Genomic DNA, 26,134 nt, shown 5'->3' with positions numbered 1-26,134 from the left:
AGCAATGCCCTTTTTCAAACTAAAGGGCTATTTGCAGTTTGAAGACATTGGGGTCTGCTAAGTGGCCTTGGGGCACTAGTGGGGCAGAAACAAAAGGGGCCTAATGCCGCTTACAGGGACGGGGGTTGAGAGGCGAGTCCCCACTTCATTGATACTCAGGGCTCCGCTGAGCCTAAAACTGGCTTCGCCTAAACCACATTGCAAAAAAAATTCAAAAAATATTTTCATTCAATAGAAATAATTTTTGTAACCTCTTCTATGTTGACTTAAAGAGACTCCGTAACAAAAATTGCATCCTGTTTTTTATCATCCTACAAGTTCCAAAAGCTATTCCAATGTGTTCTGGCTAACTGCAGCACGTTCTACTATCACCATCTCTGTAATAAATCAACTTATCTCTCTCTGGTCAGACTTGTCAGCCTGTGTCTGGAAGGCTGCCAAGTTCTTCAGTGTTGTGGTTCTGTGGTGCATCTCCCCCCTCCAGGCCCCTCTCTGCACACTGCCTGTGTATTATTTAGATTAGGACAGCTTCTCTCTGCTCTATTATCTTTTACAAGCTGGATAAATCCTCCTCTGAGCTGGCTGGGCTTTCACATACTGAGGAATTACATACAGGCAGAGCTGTCTGCACTCTGCAGGAAGAAACAGCCTGACACTTCAGTGGAAGATAGCTGCAGGGGGGAGAAGGTAAACACACAAATGATCTCTTGAGATTCAAAAGGAAGGGTGTATACAGCCTGCTTGTGTATGGATGTATTTTCTATGTGTGGACATACTGTACATCAACCTACTTCCTGTTTTGGTGGCCATTTTGTTTGTTTATTAACAAACTTTTTAAAACTGTTTTTAACCACTTTTAATGCGGCGAGGAGCGGCGAAATTGTGACAGAGGGTAATAGGAGATGTCCCCTAACGCACTGGTATGTTTACTTTTGTGCGATTTTAACAATACAGATTCTCTTTAACACTCTTGAACCCTGTGCTTGGGTTTCCAGGTACCGACAAGGCTCCTTCATTCTCTTTGGAAAATATAGATTTTCTCATAAACGCTGCTAGACTAGAAACATCTTGGTATTGACCTTAAAGGCGAGGGAGCCCGCGCACCTCATGGGGCTGGAGGAAGCCCCAGGTAAGTAATAAATAAGGGCATTAGCATCATCTCAGGTTCTCTTTAACTGGAACAAGTAAATCTTATACTTAGGCACTACAATTGCCAGCAGAGCTTCTAACCAACCTTGGCTTGGCTGTGAGGGTCATTTCTGAGTCTCTGTTTGTTCTTCTGCATTTTACTGGGCATCATCTTTCCCGTTCTGAAGTCAAAACAGCCGAGGTCAACAGTGTTCCCCAAGTACCTGGCCAACTGTGGCTTGCTTCTGAACTTCTTACCGCTCGGACTAGAAAGAAGAAAATACTTTAGTACGGTTTCCGAAAGTTGGAGGGGACTTATCTAGATATTAGCTCTGGCAACTCAAAAAAAAAAAAAAAAAATCAGCTCTTGATAGTATTAAGGTGGTCATCCAAAGGTTGAAGCACTACTCAGACAACAACAAAAAAACTAAAGAAAAGATCTTGTTTAAAGGGCCTTTTTCCACTAGCCTGCGATTTGCGATTTGCTTCTGATCGCAAATCGCAAGGTACATTAAACTAATGGAAACTGCAGCAGCAATTTCCATTAGTGCGATCCGATTGCGATGCGATTTTGGTCAAAGCGCAATCGTCGTCCTGCCGCGTTTTGTATGCGATTGATAATGATAATAGTATTGATAATGAATATAGTAGCTCAATCGCAATCGCAATCGCATGGTGGAAATTGAAACGCGATTGTGATCGCGATTGGAATCGCGATCGCAATCGCGATCGCATTTCATAGTGGAAAAGGGCCCTAAAGGAATACTGTATGGGGGTTGGGGGAAAAGGAGTCAAACTTACCCGGGGCTTCTAATGGTCCCCCAAAGCCACTCACCGATGCTCCGGCCCCGCCTCCAGTTCACTTCTGGAATTTCAGACTTTAAAGAGAGTCTGAAGCGAGAATAAATCTCGCTTCAGACCTCATAAATAGCAGGGGCATGTGTGCCCCTGCTAAAACGCCGCTATAGCGCGGCTTAACGGGGGTCCCTTCACCCCCAAATCCCCCTCGATACACCGGGGGAGCGCTTCCTGGTTGGGGCAGGGCTAACCGCCGCAGCCCTGCCCCACGCGCGTCTGTCAGCGCGTATCTCCGCCTCTCCCCCGCCCCTCTCAGTCTTCCTTCACTGAGAGGGGCGGGGGAGAGGCGGCGATGCGCCGCTGACAGACGCGACTGGAGGCAGGGCTGCAGCCTTTAGCCCTGCCTCCAGGAAGAGACAGCCAGCGACTTTTTCTACGACACACTTTTGCGGGGGGTGGGTTGGGGGTGAAGGGACCACCGTTTAGCCGCGGGATAGCGGCGTTTTAGCAGGGGCACACGTGCCCCTGCTATTTATGAGCTCTGAAGCGAGATTTATTCTCGCTTCAGAGTCTCTTTAAAGTCTGAAAACCACTGCACCTGCGTTGCCGAGTCCTCGCTCCCGCTGACATCACCAGGAGCGTACTGCACAGGCACAGACCATACTGTGCCTGAGCAGTACGCTCCTGGTTACATCAGCGGGAGCGAGGACACGGCAACGCAGGCACAGTGGTTGTCAGACTTTAAAGTCTGAAATTCCAGAAGTGAACCGGAGGCGGGGCCGGAGCATCGGTGAGTGGCTGCGCGGGCACAGAATGTCTGCGTGGGGACCATTAGAAGCCCCGAGTAAGTTCAACTCATTTTCCCCCGACCCCCCTTCAGTATTCTTTTAAAGTTTGGGGAACCTTCCATGGTCTACTTCTCCTTACTAAAGATACTAATAATGCTGGACTACATGCATATTTAGTGAAAACTGTAGGTGGCTTGGAATTGAGCCAATTAAATGCACTTCCTGCCAATTCTGATTGGCTTAATTCTAAGCTACATACAATTTTCACTAAACCTGCATGCAAACTGGAATTATTAGCATATATTTTCCCAACCAAAGCTGAAGGTACCACGACAATTGTATGGAAAGTAGATGTGACCTCAGTTGTGTGAGATAGACGTCAGTAGTGTGATGGCACAGGCAAGGCCAGGTGGACAGCTAAGCTAGTATCACGTACACTCCATTTTGGGTAATTACACTGCTGTGTGTATATTTGCATAGCACTTCTTCTGCTTTTAAAACAACCTGAGATGTAGTCTGACTTTACCTCCTGGCATGCAAGGCAGTCCAACCACATGTCTGCCATGCCCAACCGGTTTCACCTACGATAAGCTTCCTCAGGGTGTCCTCATGGGTGTGGCCCTGAGGAAGCTTATTGTGAGCGAAATCGGTTGGGCGTGGCCGACATGGGGTTGGGTTCACTTCCTGCATGGTTTTTAAAGCACTGTACATCTGAGGGTCCCTGTAATAAGGGCCCAAATGGAAGTGATCTTATGCATATTTTGACAACTGCAGTGAAAAGTATATGGAGGCTGCCATATTAATTTCCTTTTAAGCAGTTGTCTGGCTATCTTGCTGATCCTCTGCCTCTAATACTTTTAGCCATAGCCCCTGAACAAGCATGCTGCAGATTAGGCGTTTCTGACATTTTTGTCTAACCTGACAAGATTAGCTGCATGCTTGTTTCTGGTGTTATTGAAACACTACTGCAGCCAAATAGATCAGCAGGGCTGCCAGGCAACTGGTATTGGTTAAAGGGAACCACAGACAAACTATTCCCAATAAAATATCCGTACCTGGGGCTTCCTCCAGCCCCTTCCACCCTGATCGTTCCCATGGTGTCCTCTCCTTCCTCCATTGGCCCACAAGTCCTCCAGTCCAGGGCAAACTGCGCATGCTTGGCCCAGCTGTGCACACGCTCCTGCCGCGATCACCTTGCCTGCGTCTGCGCAGTACTACTATGCAGGCAACGTGAAATAGACAGGAGAGCGCACCTGGCCAGACTGCGCATGCACCGACTGGCCCAGACTGATGGATTTTTTGGGGCCAGTAGCGGTTGAATGGAGAAGAAGAGGACGCCATGGGAGCGATCAGGCTGGAGGACACCCCAGGTATCTATATGTATTGGAAATCGTTCATCTCTGGTACACTTTATATGGAAACAAATATGGCAGCCTCCATATACCTCTTACTACAGTTGTCCTTTAAGCAATAAATCGTCCATAAAGAGTTCCTTAGAGGCAATTTTTTATTCTCATTTACTGTATATGACACCCTGGGATTGGCTGTCTGGACCCATTCCATTGTGGAGAATATAAAGGGGAGGCTGGCAGAGAGAGGGCGAGCTGCTGTTCCTTTTGCGCGCTTTCTAGACCCTGTAATTCAGGTCTAACCACTTCTGGGAAGCGTTTTCATAGCATATGGTGTAGTGGTGGAAGTCTGCGCTAAGGTGAAGGATCGATATTTGTGAGTAGTTTTGCAGAAAACTGGGACTTAAGCTGTGGTTTTTGTGTCATTATTGAAACTTTTAGCGCCAATTTAATTCTTTGATTTTATAGAAACACAAAATACCTTGCAATCGTGCCATAACCAGAAGGATCGCAGCCCGATCACTAAGTGGAAAAGAGTCGTTAGGCAGGGACATATCTCCTTGCAGCACAGGAATCTGTGTGTGTGTATGATGGCTAGCAGATTTGTCCACAGACGGCTGCTAGTGGGGGCTGAGATCTGCAAGTTTTGTTTAAGGACAGCCTTGTTTTATCCTTAAAATAAAGCTCCTCCTCCTCCCCACTGTCAGATTCTGTCTCTGCTAGCTTGTTGCTAAGTCAGGTCCAGAGAAGCAGGTACTGAGACAAGTGCTAGGAGGACTTCCTTTTAGTGGCACCAACGTTTTCAGGAGTGAAAACAGGAAATATCTTTAGGATGGGTCAAATTTACATCTCAGTTGCCCATAGCAACTAACATACAAGATGCCTCTGCATGCATTTAGGTATCCAAGCAACTTTAGATAGGGATGAAGCTGGATTTTGCAGTGACATGGCAAAGCCCTTGAGAACAATCACCCATACACAACACTGATCGGTCTGAACAAGAGGCTCCCATGGTGCTGGGAAGTCCAGCCTTGCTTAAAGTAACGTGTCATCTTGTTCCTGGCACCAGTCCGTCCCTTCTGTCTTATCTCTGAAACCCCTCTCACGTTTTATTTGTTTCTCGGAACACATAACACTTCATTTACTCACAGCCAAACGCCTTTTGCACTGCCATGGTAACGAAGATTCAAGATGAGAAAGAAGGACTTACAAACGATAGCTGATTATCTCTGATGGAAAAATACAAGAGCTGTCTAAGGTCTATACCCTTACTTGTAATCTATGTGTTGAGCTGGGCTAATTGCCCAAAGCCTACTGAGGAGTTGGGAGCTCTGAGGCCACCCTCACCTGTGTTGCCGATGCCCACCCCCAGCTTGGCAGCTGCCTATTAGGCTGTGGCTACCGAGACAGGAGTGGGCAACGACAACATAGGTAAGACTCAGAGCTATGGACTTCCCTGCAGGTCTGCATTTGTCATGCTGCCCCTACCCTTTGGAACTCCTTGCCACATCCAATCAAGACAGCTCCATCGGTGGAAGCACTTAAGTCCAGACTTAAAAGCCACTAGCTTAGTATAACATTTGCAAACACTAGGACTATTTCCTCAGTAACACAGTCCATCCTGCAACTATGTATTGATCTGAAACATACAGTATCAATGCGCTTTAAGTACCATGGGAGAAAAGCGCTTAACAAATGTTATTGTATCGTATAGGTATCCTTTTGTGTTTAAAGATAACCCGTTATGCATTTTTTTTACTACTTGGCCAGCTAGCTTTGCAATGCTAAATGTCATATGTAGCAGTTTGTGAGCTATTCACGCTTTTCTCCATAACCCATCATCACCCACAGGAAGTAGCAAGGGAGGAGCTAGATCAGGGCTCCAGCCAGTCTTGTCCCATGAGCACAGTGCTAACCACGCCTACAGGAGGGATCAGATGGAGGAGCTGGGTGTGGTCAGGTGATGGCTCTGTGCATTATACTTTGTAAACAGATCAAGGGGGCTAAAGTAGGGCTTTAAGGGCCCATTTTGCACGGGTGACATGATTAACACGAAAAAAATCACTGGACAAATACGCGTTCATTGAGCGATCGTAATCAACGCTTTAAGCACTAAGCACTGTAATGCTGCAGGTAACGCGTTCAGCGATTGCCGCTAATTGCGAATCATCCACGATCGCCGGCAATCACGGCAGTGAGATCACTGTCATAGAGTTATTATTGCTCTATTTCTATAAGGAGCACTAGCGCTTCGCCGATTAGCGGGAATCACCCGCTAATCGCTCTAGCGCAAACGGGCCCTAAACCCTTTACAAGGACAATACAAAAAAATATATATTCCAGGTAAGTATTCCAATTCTTGTTCCTATTCAGTGCAATGACACACAGCATAATAATCTGCTTGGCTAACGCAGTATATTTTCACAAGCAGGCTTCTGAGAACTCTCGGAACACAGCGTTCTGCAAAACCTGCTTCATGTTAGGTTAGCCAATAAATGTGGAATGCTAAGCTCAGAACGGGAATAGATAAACACATTTCAGCTTTCATTCCTTTAGTTTAGCTAAGGTGCCCATACACTGGCAGATGAGGCAGCAGATTTGATAATCAGATAAATCGCTCTCTGATGGAATCTGATCTATTGCTGCCACACCTCTGCACACAGAGCGGCAGTTTCCAATAGATATCAGCATGAAATCTGTGCAGCCGCCTCTGCCTTTTGGGCCCTTCTTTCGTCTCTTTACCCCTCTATGCCTCCCCTCTGCTGTTTTGGGGAGTATTTTCAACTCGGGTTCTATCTGATTATCGAGTTGGGTTCCTTTATTTGGGGAATTACACTCATAAGTTTTTGAGTGTGTTTGCTAACAGGGTTCCCCTTTAGCCTTCCCCTGAACCCATACCAATTTATTCCCCTTGCTTAGGGGAATTTCGGCTCGGAGTTGGTTTGAACCAGTTAGTTGGGCTGGTATTAATTGTGCCAACTTATTTATAATCTATGTTTTTTAATAACCGGAATTTTCATCCCTTTAGGTTTCACAAATACATACCACCTGTATTGATATTGTTTAGCTTCGCTATTATAATGATTTTAATGGTTTCTTGTTTCTTTGTTTATATCTATAGGCATGCCGTGCTTCAGGACTGGTCGCCTAGACAACTAGACGCCAGCCCACACTCCTCATCGATACCGTTGTGTAGGACTATGGGAGGGGAAGTGAAGGATGAACCACCTGACCCTCTATGGACCAATCAGGATCCCTGTACTGGACGCTCCCGAAAGGGAGACGTCAGGGATCTCTGTACACCAATCAGGCATTGCCTGTTTGACGCTCCCGAAAGGGTGACGTCAGGATTGACCTACCAATCAGCGGCTCGGGGCGGTGCGCTCTTTGCAGGGCGCGCGCTCGGCGGTGGGGCGTTTGGAAGTGCGGTAAGCCTATCCTCACTCATCTTAAGATGTATAAATACTGTCTTGCTGTCACTTATGTATTATTGTTGCCTCTGAAGAAGCAGATTTCTCTGTGAAACGGCTGTTAGGCCATACAATTTGTCTGTCAGAATTCTTGGGGAAGGATTAAAGGAGTTTGTGCGTTATCTTGCTGATTGGTGCCCGGATATTTGTATACTTTCTTGTGCCATAAATTGTACCTACTCTTCCGGAGGCACGGTCTCTAACCCCTGCTACCCCCTTGGGGCTGCCTACCAGGGCATCTAGTGCCACCCTATCCACTCTTCTGGTTGCTGAAATTACTGCTTTTTTCTTGGGTTGTGCACAGATGCAGGAAACGGGCGGAAGCAATGAGTCACTACAGGGACCGTCTGCAATTGGGACTGGACCTTTGACCACTGCAATACAAGCCGGACGCTGTGATTGGCAGACCTTTCTGACAGACACTGCCAAGGGCTCAGAATCGAGTAAAGCCCTTGGGGTAAGAGTGGCAGAGCAAAGACTTAACCGTCTATCTGAAAAAGAATTGCAACTGTTCTGGACGGTAGCCACATTGAAAAGATACGAGGATAAACAGATTGCTGCAAGAGGTTTCCGTAAATATAGCGAAGCTATTGAATATGGGGATGATCCCGAGTTTATGAAGATATGGAAGGCCCAGCAACTGGATAATGCGCTTAAATTACAAAAAATCGTTCTAGGACAGAGCGAGGTGGAGTATAATAAAATCTCGCAGGAATTGGATGATTGTAAAAAAGAACTGAAACAGTTAACATCAGGAACCCAGTTCATTGAAATTATTGCGAAAGTGGATAAACGCTTGGGACCACTGCAAGATAATATTAAAGAACGCAAACTGCGCAAATTCAGACGTGACGAGGAGGACTTTAAGAGGGGACGAATCTTCGAGTGGGGACAATCAGGGGGCCCGATAAATAGGAATCAACTGGGCTCTAGGCCAAAGCGACATAGAAAGAAGTCTGGTGGTTATTGGACGACGGACTCCGGATCAGAATCCAGTCCCGAGAAACCAAGGGATTTACCAGCCAAACCAGCAACACAACAAGCATGTGCAGGAGCCCCTTTAGGAATAGGACCAGGCGGGGAAGGAGGAAACCCTGCAGGACCGCCACCGAAGAAGGTGAGATGGCGTCAGGGGACCCCTGGTCGCAAATACTGGAGGAAGAAGTAACTACGTCTTCCATGGGTGAGAATGACCTTCAGATTATTAACATTTCTGGTGTGGATCTCCCTGAGGGGTGTGATTCCCTCCTAAAAAAGGGTCTAAATTTCTCTGTGAGCTGTGACTTTGATCAATTCCAATTTGAAGTGGATTGGTATAAAGCCATTCGCAGGCTCAATATTTCTACCTTCCACTTCAAGGGAATCACACAGGCAACTCCATCTTTAAATAGCCCTACGACTCTGGGCTTCTTTGTACCTAACACTGGCCTAGACCTGCAGGTGTTTAATGATTTACTATCACTCCTACAGGAAAATGAGAATAAATTGGTAGAGAGTGAAATGGGATCTGCTGCTGAAGAAGCGCGACTTCCATTTATCCCATGCAGGTCTACCAGAGATTTCCCCCCTACCCCTGGATCTGATATAGATCTGTTTGACAAGGTTGCACAGGGTGATCTTAAAGCTTTGATCTATCCTAAAGCAACACACAATTTGACAAATAAAGAGATGTTAGCCTTGAAATGGCTCAGTAAGAACGATCAAATTGTGTTAAAGAAAGCCGATAAAGGCGGCAACCTTGTAGTAATGTCTAGGGAGGGGTACCTACGGGAGGCTTTGAGACAACTTGAGGGAGTGGAGGGGTTCTATGAAAAGTTGCGGGGAGACCCTACACAGCAATACAAAAAGCAATTAACCACCCTCTTGAGAAAGGGGGTGGAGGCTGGCTGGTTGACCCGCAAACTTGGTGAGGGCCTTCTCCCGGATTTCCCCAAGAAACCCGTTTGGTATTTTCTCCCTAAGATTCACAAGAATCTGGAGGATCCTCCGGGGCGGCCAATTGTGTCAGCCAGGGGCTCAATCACAGAGCCCTTGTCCAAATACCTGGACTATATATTGAGGCCATTTCTTGAGAGGGTTCCCTCTCACCTGGCTGACACTCTGGCCGCCTTAAGATTGCTGCCGACCATACAATGGGAGGAGCACTACAGTTTGGTCTCAATTGATGTCGAAAGCCTATATACCAGAATCCCCCAAGACAAGGGGGTCAAGACCATTGAGACCTTCCTCATTGAACAGGGGAAGGATGAACAATGGGCGAGGTTTGTGGGCGAGTGCTTAATGTTTGTACTGGCCCATAATTCCTTTCTGTTCAATAATCAATGGTATAGGCAGTCCTCTGGTGTGGCGATGGGGACGTCGGTAGCCCCAACCTTTGCCAATATTTTCCTGGCATACTGGGAGGCGGAGTATGTTTACTCGGCCGCGAATCCCTATCGCCATGCCATTGGTTCATGGCATCGATATATGGACGATGTAGTAATGGTATGGACCGGAGGAAGAGGTTTGTTCCAGGAGTTTGTGAAATGGTTAAACACTAATGAGTTGAACATGAGATTTACAGGGGTATGGGGAGGTCGGGAACTGGTGTTTCTTGATCTGTCTCTGTACGTGGATGGGGGTAGGGTGTTGTCCAGGGGATACCGGAAACCTACTGCGACAAACTCCTTACTATCCTACTCTAGTTACCACCCGAAACATGTCTTGGATGGGATACCGTAAAGCCAATTCCTGCGACTTAAACGCAATAATAGTAAGCAAGAGGATTTTCTGGTACAAAGCAAAGAGTTGACAAGGAGGTTCCTAGATCGAGGATATCCTCCTTCTCTATTGAAGGAGGCCTTTAACAAGGCCAACTTGAAAACAAGGAGGGAGTTGCTTAAGATTAAGAAAAAGAGAACTGGAGGGGAAAATTCACTTGATATGGACCAACCCAGGGGAGTTGGAAAGAAGGTGCCTTTTATTTTTAACTACTCACCCATGGCCCCAAAAATTAAAGAAGTGATCAATAAACACTGGAGTGATTTGAAGTCTAACCCTTTATGGGGGGAGACCTTAAGTGAACGACCACTGGTCACCTTCCGCCGGGCTCGTACTATTGGTGATTGGGTGGTCAACAGTGAATTCTCGACCAAAAAGGAACCCAACTGGCTTACTGCTATGCGACCTGCTGGTAATTATCGTTGCCTGAATTGTACACATTGTCATCAGTTCATTCCGGGGAAAGTGATCTCTCTGGGAGGACATACAGTGCCAATCAGGGACTTTATACAATGTGGTTCTAAGTTTGCTGTGTATGTGGTCACCTGCCCCTGTGGAAGATTTTATGTAGGGGAAACAACCAGACCTATTAAGCAACGCTTTCAAGAACATTATAAATCAATTGAAACGGGAAAAGGGGCAGGTAGACTTATATCCCATGTAAGGGAGATCCATGGGGGAAATGCTGACTGCCTACGTTTCTGTGGCCTGAAAACTGTGGATACCCCACATAGAGGTGGGAACAGGGAACTATGCTTGCGCAGAGAGGAAGCAAGGCTCATCTCACAGACTGGGGCTTGTGGGAGAATGGGCCTTAATGAACGTAATGAACTATGGTGCTTCCTGGATAAGCATTGATGTCTGATATCATGATGTTATTTATGCTGATTTTTGAATGATGCCCCTTTCATCATCCCCCCCTCTTCCCTATTTCCCCTTTTCCCCTCTCCAGTATTTTTGTCCCTTCTTTCGTCTCTTTACCCCTCTATGCCTCCCCTCTGCTGTTTTGGGGAGTATTTTCAACTCGGGTTCTATCTGATTATCGAGTTGGGTTCCTTTATTTGGGGAATTACACTCAGAAGTTTTTGAGTGTGTTTGCTAACAGGGTTCCCCTTTAGCCTTCCCCTGAACCCATACCAATTTATTCCCCTTGCTTAGGGGAATTTCGGCTCGGAGTTGGTTTGAACCAGTTAGTTGGGCTGGTATTAATTGTGCCAACTTATTTATAATCTATATGTTTTTTAATAACCGGAATTTTCATCCCTTTAGGTTTCACAAATACATACCACCTGTATTGATATTGTTTAGCTTCGCTATTATAATGATTTTAATGGTTTCTTGTTTCTTTGTTTATATCTATAGGCATGCCGTGCTTCAGGACTGGTCGCCTAGACAACTAGACGCCAGCCCACACTCCTCATCGATACCGTTGTGTAGGACTATGGGAGGGGAAGTGAAGGATGAACCACCTGACCCTCTATGGACCAATCAGGATCCCTGTACTGGACGCTCCCGAAAGGGAGACGTCAGGGATCTCTGTACACCAATCAGGCATTGCCTGTTTGACGCTCCCGAAAGGGTGACGTCAGGATTGACCTACCAATCAGCGGCTCGGGGCGGTGCGCTCTTTGCAGGGCGCGCGCTCGGCGGTGGGGCGTTTGGAAGTGCGGTAAGCCTATCCTCACTCATCTTAAGATGTATAAATACTGTCTTGCTGTCACTTATGTATTATTGTTGCCTCTGAAGAAGCAGATTTCTCTGTGAAACGGCTGTTAGGCCATACAATTTGTCTGTCAGAATTCTTGGGGAAGGATTAAAGGAGTTTGTGCGTTATCTTGCTGATTGGTGCCCGGATATTTGTATACTTTCTTGTGCCATAAATTGTACCTACTCTTCCGGAGGCACGGTCTCTAACCCCTGCTACCCCCTTGGGGCTGCCTACCAGGGCATCTAGTGCCACCCTATCCACTCTTCTGGTTGGGGCCTTTTGGGCCCCCTAGGTCTCCCCCCCCCCCCAATGCATTGTGCTCCAAAAGACCCCGACCCGTGGTTAGTGTAGTTTTGGCTCACCTGTCCACTGGCGTGCCTCCTCCGCGTATTTCTCCATTGCCGCCAACAATCCAGTACCCCGGGACCCCGCCCCATGTATGTGATGTCAGTACTTGCAGCGGGGTAGTGGGGATACAGGCGCCCCTGGTGGCAATTATGAGAAGACATAGGACAAATGAGGAGCGTACCAGTGGACAGGTGTGCCAAAAGTACAGTGCACACGGGTCTGGGGGGTACACACTACATATGGGGGGGTGAGCAAGCCAGGGGCCTGTCAGTTGTCAGGAAATCACACACTGCTACCACCACGCACCCAACCAAGAGCAATTGACACAATCTTTCCAGCATGCCGAATCAATCAATTTTGCCCAGAAATCAATCGAGACAACGATTGGGCAGCCACATTACGGTACAGATCTATGGCAGATTGACCATTGCTGCAGTAGGGGATGTGTCTGACTCCACTGCAACTCTCTAAAGCATCTGTTTATTTAAAGGGAAACTGAAGATAGAGGTATACGGAGGCTGCCATATGTATTTCCTTTTAAGCAATACCAGTTGCCTGGCAGCCCTGCTGATCCTCTGCCTCTAATACTATTAGCCACAGCCCCTGAACAAGCATGCAGCAGATCAGGTGTTTCAGACTTTAAAAGTCAGATCCGACAAGACTAGCTGCATGCTTGTTTCTGGTGTTAATCAGATACTACTGCAGAGAAATAGACCAGCAAGGCTGCCAGGCAACTGGTACTGATTAAAAGGAAATAAATATGGCAGCCTCCGTATACCTCTATCTTCAGTTCCCCTTTAAAGAGAACCCGAGGTGGTATTTACTTATGCTAGTGGGGCACAGAGGCTGGTTGTGCACACTAACACCAGCCTCTATTGCCCCATGGTGTGCCTCCAAGACCCCCCTGCGCGCCGCTATACCCCCCGCAGTGCTGGCGGCACGCAGCGTGTCGCCAGTACAATGTTTACCTCTCGCCTGTCTGTTAGCGCCGCTCCCCCGCCTCCTCCGTATAGGCGCTACCCGCCCACGTCCCTTCCCTCCCGCTGATTGGAGGGAAGTAACGCGGGTGGGTAGCGGCGATACGGAGGAGGCGGGGGAGCACAACCAGCCTCTGTGCCCCACTAGCATAAGTAAATCCCACCTCGGGTTCTCTTTTAAGGGGCACTATGGCGGAAAGACAAATAAGAAGTATGTTTTTTCCAGAGTAAAATGAGCGATAAATTACTCTCCTCCTATGTTGCTGTCACTTAAAGTAGGTAGTAGAAATCTGACAGAAGTGACAGGTTTTGGACTTGTCCAGCCCTTCAAAGGGGATTCTCAGCAAGGCTTTTATAGTTTATAAGGATATTCCCTGAAAAGTATTTAAACAATTATGCTGCCCAACTTCCCTGCTCCCTACACAGTTTTTTGGCAATTGGACAGAGCAACTGCCATTCAGTAACTGCTTTTGAAAATAAATAAATCCCTGAGAATCCCCTATGAAGAGATGGACAAGTCCAAAACCTGTCGCTTCTGTCAGATTTCTACTACCTACTGTAAGTGACAGCAGCACAGGAGAAAAGTAATTTATGGCTCATTTTAGTCTGGAAAAAAATGTACTTCTTATTTGTATGTTTGCACATATTTTAAATTTTACAATGTTTTGCCATAGTGCCCCTTTAAATATAGCGTGAGATGTACATAAAATGCTGAATTATATGTCATATTGGGGACAAGGCACTATGGGGTTGATGCACAAAAGCGCGGTAGTACTGCCATGCACAGACAACACATAGCAATATAAGCATTACTACCTGCGGCGTGTACCGTGAGTTACGCTATTAGACCCACCCGTGGTATTCGAGTAGCGTGAGCGTTGCTCGATAATGTGTCACTAGTAGCGTTGCTAATCGCTTACAGTAATAGCTGTACTCACAGTGCACGCTGCCGGTAGTAACGGTAATATTGCTGTGTGTTGTCTGCGTACGGCAATTTTACTGCTTTTGTTCATTTTTATTAAAGAGGCTCTGTAACAAAATTTTAAGCCTTATTTCTTCTATGCTATAAGTTCCTATGCCTGTTCTAATGTGGTCTGTCTTACTGCAGCCTTTCCTACTTGCACTGTCTCTGTAATAAATCTTGTCTCTTTAACTCTGTCGTGTCTGTCGGGCAGAGGCTGGAATGTGTGGAATGTGCAGCACTGCTTGTCATTGGCAGAAGCTTTACACACCCTCTCCAAGCTCTGCATGAGTCACACAGTAAGCCTATGATACTCTGGTTAGAAGCCATGTCATTTGTTTGTAAACACTGCCTAAAACTGTTCATTACAAACCAGGATTGCAGCAGGAAGTGGCAGAAACAGCACAGAGGGGCCCAGGAGAACATAAGGAATATAATGGTATGCTTTTTAGAGTAAGATTCTCTTTAAAGGAGAACTGTAGTGAGAAGTATATGGAGGCTGCCATATTGATTTCCTTTTAAGCAATACTAGTTGCTTGGCAGCCCTGTTAAGCTATCTGCCTGCAGTAGAATTAATCACACCGGAAACAAGCATGCAGCTAATTTTGTCAGATCTGACAGAAACACCTGATCTGATGCATGCTTGTTCAGGGTCTAGGGCTAAAAGTATTAGAGGCAGAGGATCAGCAGGATTACAAGGCAACTGGTATTGCTTAAAAGGAAAGCAATATGGCAGCCTCCATATACCTCTCACTACAGTTCTCCTTTAAGTATTTATATACTGTAGCACCGACATCTTCCGCAGCGCTGTACAGAGTATATTGTCTTACCGCGTAACTGTCCCTCAGAGGGGCTCACAACCTAATCCCTACCACCTAATACCTAGTCAACAGTATATGTATATATATATATATATATATATATATATATATATATATATATATATATATATATATATATATATATATATATATATATATATATATTTATATTTATATTTATATTTATTATTTTTTTTTTTTTTTTTTTTTTTTTTTTTTTTAGCTTATCTGTATGTTTTTGTGATATGGGAGGAAACCAGAGTGCCAGTGCCCGGAGGAAACACGCAGACATGGAAAGAACATACAAGCTCTCTGCAAATAGTGCCCTGGCTGGGATTCGAACAGGGGACCCAGCGCTGCAAGGCAAGAGTGCTAACCACTATGTCACCGTGCTTCATCAAGCCCTATATATTTTCCAATGACAAGTACTTGAATAGCACCCTCCTCTCTGAAGCAAACAGTGCGCTTTGGTAACGTATTTCAGGTTGTTGCCTTTCTGCACTGTAAGGTTATGTTCACATTATAAATCGCCAGCGCTATTTCAAGTGCTGAACAATTTATTACCAGTCTTTGATTTTATACAGATTGCGGTCTCATACCGTATGAGGGTCGACAGTTGATGTGTGGGTATACTGTGTGCCTCTGAGGAAGTGGTCTTTGACCGTGAAACACTACTGAGCATGTGCGCACAGTCTAACGCGGCTTAGCCGCGCATAATGCACAGCATGCAGCACTCTCAACGGATGTGCTGCGTTACAATGTAATGCAACGTGGGCACTGTGAACGGGCTGATTGATTTTTCATTATTGTGCGGTGGGGCTGCGTTACAGGCTGCACTAACATGCGCCTGTAATGTCTTACTGTGAAAGCAGCCTTAAAGCCCCGTATTTATTTATATGGACTTTGTGCTGAGCAATTTATTGCTTTTGCAGAACAATTTTTTTTTCACTTCCTGACTTCAGTCCTTAGACTTCAGTCAGGAAGTGTACTCTTTCACCCGGAAATGAATAAAGCTGTTATCTTGGCTGTTACCGCTGGCTTATCGCCTTATCTAAACAGCCGGTGTTCTCCGACAGTATTCCGCCTGCTCTAATCTTTATGAATTAACGTTCAGTGACGTGTTGTGATAATCTCCGCACAAGGCGGTAATTTCCCGCACTGCTCAGGAATGTCAGATTTTCATGTAGAAACAGCTTTTATGAATGAACACTTTGCTAAATGGTCGGTAAAGTCAGCTGTTTCCAGCAGTAAGCATGCGGGAATGCTTTATGAATAGAGGCCAATGTATTTATTCACAGAAGCGCTCGGGAAATCGCTATACAAAGCGCTTTTTCAAGCCCTTTGCGATTTCCCTATACCTTCCATTGAGGCAAAGCGCTAAAAAAAAATGGTACAGGCAACGCTTTTCATAGCAGATCGGAATCGAACCACTGAGATGTGAACACTCTCAGGGAGTCATTGCACAATTGCTTTTAGGGCAATTTCTAAAATTGCCAGGGCTTAAAAAAAAAAAAAAAAATACGTAAACGCTCATAGGGCTTGAATAACTAAACCGTCATAACCCATATCACGCCCGCGCTAGCGAAAATTCGCAATTGTGCAAAACGCGACATTGGCTATCATTCATGAACAGGCTGTCGGTAAGGGGAACCCGTGCGGGAGGATACCGCCGTCGGTAGTTTATCCTTCTGGGTGGTCATTCATAAACTTTGTGCCTGGGGCGGTAGCAGTGCGGAGGTTTTCTGGAGAATGGTGTCGGCAGGCGGGCGGTAGGCATGCGGAAAAAGAAAAGCTGGCCGAGTCCCTCCATGCGGTGCTCTCTCTGCTGATGTGTGGGAGGTCCGTCCCATTCACTTACAAAGACTCCGCAAACTTCCCACTACATCCAGGGGATCGGTAATCCCCTTCCGCATACCGCTATGCGGAAATGTTTATGAATGAACATTTTGATACTTTTTCTGGATAACTGCGTATCCACACTGCACAAGGCGGTACGTTGTCACTCTGCACGGGAATGTCAGCTCCGCATGCAGAAAGAGGCTTTATGAATACACAACTTGCTCAGTGCTCGGTAAAGTCAGCGGTATTACGCATTTCCGCATGCAGGAATGCTTTATGAATGATAGCCAATGTGCGCGAAAACACTAGTGCGGCCGTGATATGAGCTATCACGGTTTAGTGAACAAGGCCTAATGGAGTAAAAAAATAAAACCATACAAAACGCCGTACAGAATAGCTCACTGAATCTGCAATTTGTTATGCATTTTTGGATGTGTTTTACAACACGCATAGCGAGCAAGGAACCCAATTAAACCCTCCTGACCCCGGCTTTTACAAGTCCCACCCTGTGCTTAGCCAAGTGTTTGTGATGTCATCACTCAGTGACTCACTGTCGTTAAATAAAATGAAGTCACTAAGTGAATCCATGGCTTTACAGCAAGATGCATGAATAACCCACAATGCTTCACACCACACACTCCCCATTCCAAACAAGCATCTTACTGTCTTGCTCTGACTGACAATAATGACTCACACACTTCTATGTGAAAGTAAGTTATACACAACACAGCTACTGACAACAGAGGAGATCTAGCAGACTAGTCAGCGGAATATGGATTAAATCACCTCGCCGTTTTACGTTCTCTTTATGCCAATCACCACTGTATACCAGTTTTATAGCAGTTCTTTTATTTATTTTCAGTGAAAGCAATCTTGTAGCGGTCGGCTAAAACCTAACCTGATGGTCAGCTTGCTTAGCATACAATCTTGCTGCCATGTCAACACTCGGGGCAGCATTTAAAGAAAAACTGTGACCAAGAATTGAACTTTATCCCTATCAGTAGCTGATACCCCCTTTCCCATAAGAAATCTTTTCATTTTCACAAACAGATCAGGGGGATTTGTTTGGCTGATATTGTGGTGAAACCCCTCCCACAGCGTGATGTCAGGACCATGGTTCAGACATCACACTGTGGGAGCCTTGTTGCATTGTGGGAAATAACAGCTGTTTCCAAAAGCAAGCAGCATCTCCTTCCACTGACATCACCTGCCAGCAGTAAAAATATCACCAAGTGGTAAATGTCAGAATGTAAATCACTGGAGTTCCTCTTTAAAGTGTTAGGTTCCGTACACATGCTCGGTCACCACCACTGGGAAACACGCATTCCGGCGGCTTGTGGTGAACTGGCGACGCCGGAGCATGGTTAAATTCAACAAGGGCACAACGTCAGTACACCGATCTTTCTGGCATCAGTAGTATCTGAATCACACACCTGAAACATGCATGCAGCTAATCCAGCCACACTTCAGTCAGAGCACCTGATCTGCATGCTTGTTCAGGCGTTATGGCTAAAAGTAGTAAGATGCCCATACATCAGACTACGTATTGGCAGATCGACCAAGAGACAGACCTCTCTCTGATTGGATCATATCACAGAGAGATCTGTTGCCTGCCCATGCACAGGCAGATTTCTAATTGATTTCAGCATGAAATATCCCGGGAATTGGCCCTGTGACGCTGCATCTGCTGCCTCACTGGCCCCAGTGTTACCCCCCCCCCCCCATGTAAAACGTGCCCAGTCAAAGTACTAGTCTGCGTTTGCCCCTGGCTCTGTGTTCACTCCACATACACGTGCCCCACGTGGTTACCACCAGCACACAGTTACTGCCGCGCACCCAATCGAGCATGTCGGCCCTACATCCTGCAGCATGTCTGAGTAATACACGTGACCAATTTCAGCTCAAAGTTGATCGCATTGTCGATTGGTGTTGGTGGCACCTATTTTCATCCGGTCCAATTAAAATAATTAAATTAGATGTCTGACCGGCCTGCCAAGGAGCCTAATGTATGGCCATCTGTAGAAGCAGAGCATCAGCAGGGCTGCCAGGCAATCTGCACTGTTTAAAAGTAAATAAATATGGCAGCCTCCATGTCCCTCTCACTTCAGGTTCCTTTTAACCCCCCTGGCGGTATTCCCGAGCTGAGCTCGGGCTGGGTTTCACTTACCCAGAGCGTTAATCCCGAGCTTAGCTCGGGCTCGCCCAAATCTGCTGCGCGCTGGCATTTCCTGGGTCCCGCGTGCGATCAGCGCTGCCAGCGGGACCCAAGCATCTCCCCCCGACCGCTGGAATCCCCAGTGGCCAATCAGGACGGCCGAGCGGCATGACGTCATCTGGGGGCAGGAGAAAAATTAAAGTGATGCTCTTTTTTTTACCAGTGATCGCCCATGTGTAAATATAGATAGATATAGATATATATATATTTATTTTGACTACCCTCTGCCTGCTCCGACCTCTGCCTGGATTTTGACTACCCTCTGCCTGCTGCCTGCACCGACCTCTGCCTGGATTTTGACTACCCTCTGCCTGCTGCCTGCACCGACCTCTGCCTGGATTTTGACTACCCTCTGCCTGCTGCCTGCACCGACCTCTGCCTGGATTTTGACTACTCTCTGCCTGCCGCCTGCACCGACCTCTGCCTGGATTTTGACTACCCTCTGCCTGCCGCCTGCACCAACTTCTGTCTGGATTTTGACTACCCTCTGCCTGCTGCCTGCACCGACCTCTGCCTGGATTTTGACTACCCTCTGCCTGCTCCGACCTCTGCCTGGATTTTGACTACCCTCTGCCTGCACCGACCTCTGCCTGGATTTTGACTACCCTCTGCCTGCCGCCTGCACCAACTTCTGTCTGGATTTTGACTACTCCCTGTCTGCCTTATTTGTACAGTTTCACAATTTTTTTAAGTTTATTCATAAATTTAATTAATTCAACAATTTTGTGTTCCAGTCTTATTTATATGCAGAATGTCCACAAGCCTTGTCTTCTGATATATTTTGGCGAGTTGTGACTTAAGAATTGGAGGCCTAAAATTCTTAAAAAAATGTACCGCTTTTGACTTCCAGACAGAAATGCACCGCCGGGGAGGTCACACCTGAAAAGAGAGGGATATGGAGGCTGCCATATTTATTTCCCTTTATAGAATGTGTATTGCCTGGCTGTCCTGCTGATCTCTTTGGATGCAGTAGTGTCTGAATGAGCTGAGTCCCTAAATAGCTGGCTCACTAGAGCTTTAGCAACAAAGATGCCTTAGCAACCCGCAAGTGCATTGATCTCCTCCTTACCCCTCCTGCCAGAAAGCGCTCATCTGCACAGCACTGGTCACCCCCTGAGGGATTGAACCGCGATCCCTGCAGGCCACCGTAATTGTGTGTGTACGAGACTAAAGCTAAATACATAGCGCCCTGAGGAGGGTATGGGTGGTCTCCAGGGATGTCTGCTGCTAAGGTTTATCTGACGTAACACATCTCCAGTCTTAGATGTTTCTTTACATTTTAGCATAGAATGGCAGTAGGCCTGAACACATGATCAACCAAACCGCCCGATTGTTGTCTGATTGTGGTCTGTCGGGCGATAATCAGGTGTGTGTACGCGTGGCAAACGACTAGACGAGAGACTGATAACAGGCATTTTGCCGGATCAACTCACAAAACTGTTGGGCTGATATGGTGCAGTTGAACACGTGAATGTCATTTGAACAACGTTTTTGTTTTGAATGCGGCGAAGTCGCGCAGTCCGTTGTTTCGCTTGTGCGTACAGTATTTAACTACTTTCGGACCGAGCGAGTGCGAATCTACGTCGGGCAGGTGGCGCTGCGGTCCTGACCGGACGTAAGCTCTACGTCCCATTGACCGCGCGCCCCTGCCCGTCCCCGTCGCTCGGTCCGCTCTGCCCCCGCCGCTCGTTGCTGCCCTGCCGCCTCTATGACGGCAGAGCACTGTGAGCCGGGCAGGAGCCGTTTTCATTGGCTCCTGGCCCTGTCATTCATGTAAGCCGCTCTCATTGGCTTACATGGAGTGACAGGGTCAGGAGCCAATGAAAGCGGCTCCTGACCGGCGCACAGCGCTCTGCCGTCATAGCGACGGCAGAGAGAGCAGCCTGCGGCGGGGACAGAGCGGCGTGTTCGTCGGGAGCGGCGGATCATTGCGGCGATTCGTCGGGAAGCGGCGATTTACGGGACCAGCACCCTCTGGTCCTTAGGCCCGTTTCCACTGTTGCGACACGATTTCGCCGGCATTCCGACGCTTGTAAAAACGCATGCGGATGCGTTTCCGCATGCGTTTTTACCCGCAATTTCGCGTGCGATTTCGCATGGCAGGGTGCCATGCGTAATTAACCATGACACTGCCAGGGCAAAATAACATTGAAAAAGGTGCGAAATCGCACGCGAAATCGCGGGTAAAAACGCATGTAACAAACGCATGCGTTTTTACTATTAAATACATTAGCGGCGATTCGCACGGATTCCCGACGCAGGCGAATTCTGTAGGTCCCATCGTGCAGATTTGGCCCGCCGCCAAATCGCTCCCGCACGCCGCACATGTGGAAACAGCCCCGGCCACTTCAGTGTAACAAGCGAATCCGCATCTCGTCGCCGCATGCGGATTCGCTATGGTGGAAACGAGCCCTAAGGGGGCAGAGGGTGCTGGTCCAGAAAGGGTTAAAGGAGTTGGTCTATTTAGTTGGTTGGTGTGCAGAACATACTTGTCGTGTCAACGGCTTGTCGTGGTTTTAACCGTGCAGTTGTGTTGGTCGTGCACTTTGTTGGATGTGTGTATGAGCCTCTACATATATCTACAGATATAAGAAAGCCCCACTAAGAAATGATGAGGTGTTCAAAAAAAATAAATAAAAAAAAGCAGTAAGTTTTGAATAAAGATCATACCATTTACTGGCTAACTTAGAGGGAAAAAAAAAAAAAAAAAGTAAGATTTCAGCTAACAAGCCTTCTTCAGACTTTGTTCCTGTATATTAACAAGATGTTAAAACACATAGCTTACCGTATTTTCCACCGTATAAGACACACCTAGGTTTAGAGGCCAAACAACCAGGGGGAAAAAAAACAGGAGCATGATGTAAATGTTCTCCCCCCAATTGGTGTCCCCTTCTGTCCCCAGTGTGTCCCCTTCTGTCCCCAGTGTGTCCCCTTCTGTCCCCAGTGTGTCCCCTTCTGTCCCCAGTGTGTCCCCTACTTTACTCCTGTGTCCCCAGTGTCCCCTACTGTCCTCATATGTCCCCAGTGTGTCCCTTTCTGTAATAAGCGTGTCCCCCAGTGTGTCCCCTCCTGGCCCCAGTGTGTCCCCTCCTGGCCCCAGTGTGTCCCCTCCTGGCCCCAGTGTGTCCCCTCCTGGCCCCAGTGTGTAATTAGCAGGGTATTGCATGTCTTACCTAATCCAGCGGCTCCATGCGCTACACAGCTAATTAGACCATAGGGGAGCGGAAACACAAGGGAGGGGACCACATGGAGGGAGCGGACGCACACTGGGAGACATGTACCGCTCTTATCGGTGGGTGTTGTAAGTCGGGGATTTCGCCATATAAGATGCAGGACCTTTTTCTCGACATTTTTGGGCAGAAAAAGTGAGTCTTACACGGTGGGAAATAAGTTATATACACTGGACATTCGGAGGAGAAACAGTCTAAAAATCTGTGACACTAAAAATTGAGAACTAATCAGAACGCCAAGGTTAAAAGGAGGGATTCTAAACAGTAGCTAGGATAGTCTGATACAATAACATAAAGCTATACAACTGCACATAAAAGTAGGAGACTTTTTCATACTACTAATGTTCTATTTATCATCTGTACTACACATTCAATTCATTACCTCAAAAGTTTATTTTCACTTGGTTCACTTCAATTCTCAAAGCTACAGAGGAGCCTTCTCCACAGACAGCAGTGGGAGGCTTTGGGCAAGTTTTAGGTGTAGGGCTTGGAGGAACCCAACTTATAATTTATAAACGTAGATAAACGCAGCTGTTCTCGTCTTTAAGCCACTGGAGAGGTTTCCTATTTCTAGCAGAATCACCGGGGGAAACCAGCGAAAGAAGATCTTAGAGGGGAACTGTACTGAAAAGAACATATCAAATAAAAAATTATGTATTTTTTTTCTACAATTTTGATTTACAAATGGTTTTGTTTGCCCATTGTAAAATCTTTCCTCACCCTGATTTACATTCTGAAATGTATCACAGGTGGAGACATCTTCAGTCTTGACAGGTGCAGCTCTGCGGAATGTTTCTTTACACAGAATCCCAAAGCCAGGGAAAATAATGCCTGGACTCCCAGAATGCTTTGGGAAGAGAATTCCGCATAGCTAAAGAGCCTAGGCTAAGCATCAATGGGAGGGCGTGGTTACATACTATAGCTATAGGAAGTGTTTCTGAAACGGGGATAATTAACATAAAAGTGGGAAACCGGAATAATTTACTGCATTCTACTATATGTCACTACAGGGCCTCTTCAAGAACTTTCACAAGAGGACACAGAGCGATGAGAAACCGAAAGCAGGTTTCATCCCGTCCACACAATAAATAAAAGGTTTTGGTGATTAGCTGGTCTGGTACGAGGCAATAACCACACCCATCTCACGCCTGCTTTAATGATTGGTAAACAGGCAGCGGCTGACCAGGAGAGCAGCACGTTGTCACAGTTTCCCGGTGGTGCCGCCGAGTGCACAGAAGGTGCGAATTACTGAGTACGTGTGATGAGGAGATGAGTCAGCCCAGGAAGCCGGGTTCTGAGAAGTGACATGAACGCAGCAGTCTGCGGAGTCTCTCAGCCATTTCCTCCTGCAGCTCGGTGACTCATCAACCAATACTCACAGTAGTGGCCAACTTCTACGCACTGACCACTGCTGAAAACGCTGTGGTGGGTTGGAGTGAAACTGTCTCACTGTACATTGCGGTGACATCTGCTTCAGAGACATCACACCACGCAGGGCCGAGGCAGAGGCGAGAGAGGCTCCAGCCTTAGGGCGCAGTGTAGGAGGTGGCGCACAACTCACTCAGCTGTCATTCTCCTATTGTGTTTTTTAATGCAGAGAGAAATAAGAAAAGGAGATACATGGCAAGACCGATAACTAGAGATTAATGGTGGGGATGGGGTCCCTGCAGGGGCGTAACAATAGACTTTGCAAGAGATGCAGCTGCAGGGGGGCCCAGAAGCCACAGGGGGCCCAGTCCTGAGTGACTGAGTACTAAGGGCAAAGAGAGAAAAAAAACTTTCTGCTCTTTGCACAATTGTTGTAATGACTGCACCTGCTCAGCCACTGATAAGGAATCATACAAAATTTTGAAGACAAAGATGTGTGCACTAGCCAATGTGGGGTATTTGGGGGGGGGGGGGGGGTTGGCGAAAAAGGGACCCTATCCAATGTTTTGCAGGGGGCCCAATGATTTCTAGTTACGTCTCTGGGGCGCCTTAGTCTAATAGCAATTAGTATGTGATGTCTGGGGTGGGACTGGGAGGGATGGAAGGGACACTTTGGTGTCGCAGCCTTGGGTGCTGGAGAACCTTGTCCCGGCTCTGACACCATGGCCCCCGTGCTTGCAGGGTCGCGGCACGGACCCAGTCCTCCGGCAGGGTCACGGCACGGACCCAGTCCTCCGGCAGGGTCACGGCACGGACCCAGTCCTCCGGCAGGGTCACGGCACGGACCCAGTCCTCCGGCAGGGTCACGGCACGGACCCAGTCCTCCGGCAGGGTCACGGCACGGACCCAGTCCTCCGGCAGGGTTTAGTCCCCCTGGAAACACCAGTCCACACGGCTTGGCTCCAGTCCTCCGGCAATGTCCCTGCATGGCCCCAGTCCGCCCGCTGGGTCAGGGTACGGCCTTAGTCCTCCTGCAGGGTAACGGCATGGCTCCAGGCCTCAAGCAGGGTTAAGGCACGGCCCCAGTCCTCCCGCTGGGTCACATCACGGCTCCAGTCCTCCCGCTGGGTCACGTCACGGCTCCAGTCCTCCCGCTGGGTCACGTCACGGCTCCAGTCCTCCTGCAGGGTCACAGCATGGACCCGGTCCTCCAGCAAGGTCACGGCACGGCCCCAATCCTCAAGCAGGGTCACGGCATTGCCCTAGTTTCCAATACAGTCATGGCATAGCCTGGCATTGCTTCTTTGGCTCATTTCAATAGAAAAGCCATCTGTTATCTTCAATTCCAAACCAACAAGTGGCTGGAGTGACACTGGGAGCAAACAGGCTAACAGTACCTGCAGGTGGGTAGCAGATATTGGTGGCCCAGTAGGGGGTCTCATTTACAACAGTGTACTTAGTGAGTGCATGTATTGTGTAAGGCAGGGACAGCCAAACTTTTTACGCCAAGGGCCACATCACCATTCTGGAGAGTGTTAGAGAGCTGAACTAGCGAAATGAAACACAACTTTGCTGATTGCCATTAGGTCCACTATGCCGGTAACATTTTCTCAAATAAAACATTTATTTCCACAGGAAATAACCCATTTACCGTGTGCAGTTAGCATGTCCCTTTCAGTATGCAGGCATAGTGCTACTGGCATAGTGGCAGCTGCTAATCAGTGGCTGTTACGGCTGCTGGCATAATGGCAGCTGCTAATCAGTGGCTGTTACTGCTGCTGGCATAATGGCAGCTGCTAATCAGTGGCTGTTACTGCTGCTGGCATAATGGCAGCTGCTAATCAGTGGCTGTTACTGCTGATGGCATAATGGCAGCTGCTAATCAGTGGCTGTTACTGCTGCTGGCATAATGGCAGCTGCTAATCAGTGGCTGTTACTGCTGCTGGCATAATGGCAGCTGCTAATCAGTGGCTGTTACTGCTGCTGGCATAATGGCAGCTGCTAATCAGTGGCTGTTACTGTTGCTGGCACAGTGGCAGCTGCTAATCAGTGGCTGTTACTGCTGCTGGCACAGTAGCAGCTGCTAATCAGTGGCTGTTATGGCTGCTGGCATAATGGCAGCTGCTAATCAGTGGCTGTTACTGCTGCTGGCATAATGGCAGCTGCTAATCAGTGGCTGTTACTGCTGCTGGCATAATGGCAGCTGCTAATCAGTGGCTGTTACTGCTGCTGGCATAATGGCAGCTGCTAATCAGTGATTGTTACTGCTGCTGGCATAATGGCAGCTGCTAATCAGTGGCTGTTACTGCTGCTGGCATAATGGCAGCTGCTAATCAGTGGCTGTTACTGCTGCTGGCACAGTGGCAGCTGCTAA

At 47.5% G+C, this 26,134-nt stretch overlaps 1 protein-coding gene across 2 annotated transcripts in view; it reads right to left on the bottom strand.

Annotated features, from left to right (window-relative positions):
- The window catches only part of LOC137530806 (methyl-CpG-binding domain protein 2-like), a 120,123-nt gene that overhangs the window by 72,391 nt on the left and 21,598 nt on the right, over nucleotides 1–26,134 (bottom strand). For both annotated transcript variants that reach the window (XM_068251340.1, XM_068251339.1), the window contains exon 2: nucleotides 1,235–1,394. In XM_068251340.1, coding sequence (XP_068107441.1) covers nucleotides 1,235–1,394 — 160 coding nt within the window. The remainder of the gene's footprint in view (nucleotides 1–1,234; nucleotides 1,395–26,134) is intronic.

The sequence above is a fragment of the Hyperolius riggenbachi genome, chromosome 1 (assembly GCF_040937935.1).
Source record: "Hyperolius riggenbachi isolate aHypRig1 chromosome 1, aHypRig1.pri, whole genome shotgun sequence".
In the NCBI taxonomy this organism is placed as follows: Eukaryota; Metazoa; Chordata; class Amphibia; order Anura; family Hyperoliidae; genus Hyperolius; species Hyperolius riggenbachi.
This window is presented reverse-complemented; position numbering and strand designations above follow the sequence as displayed.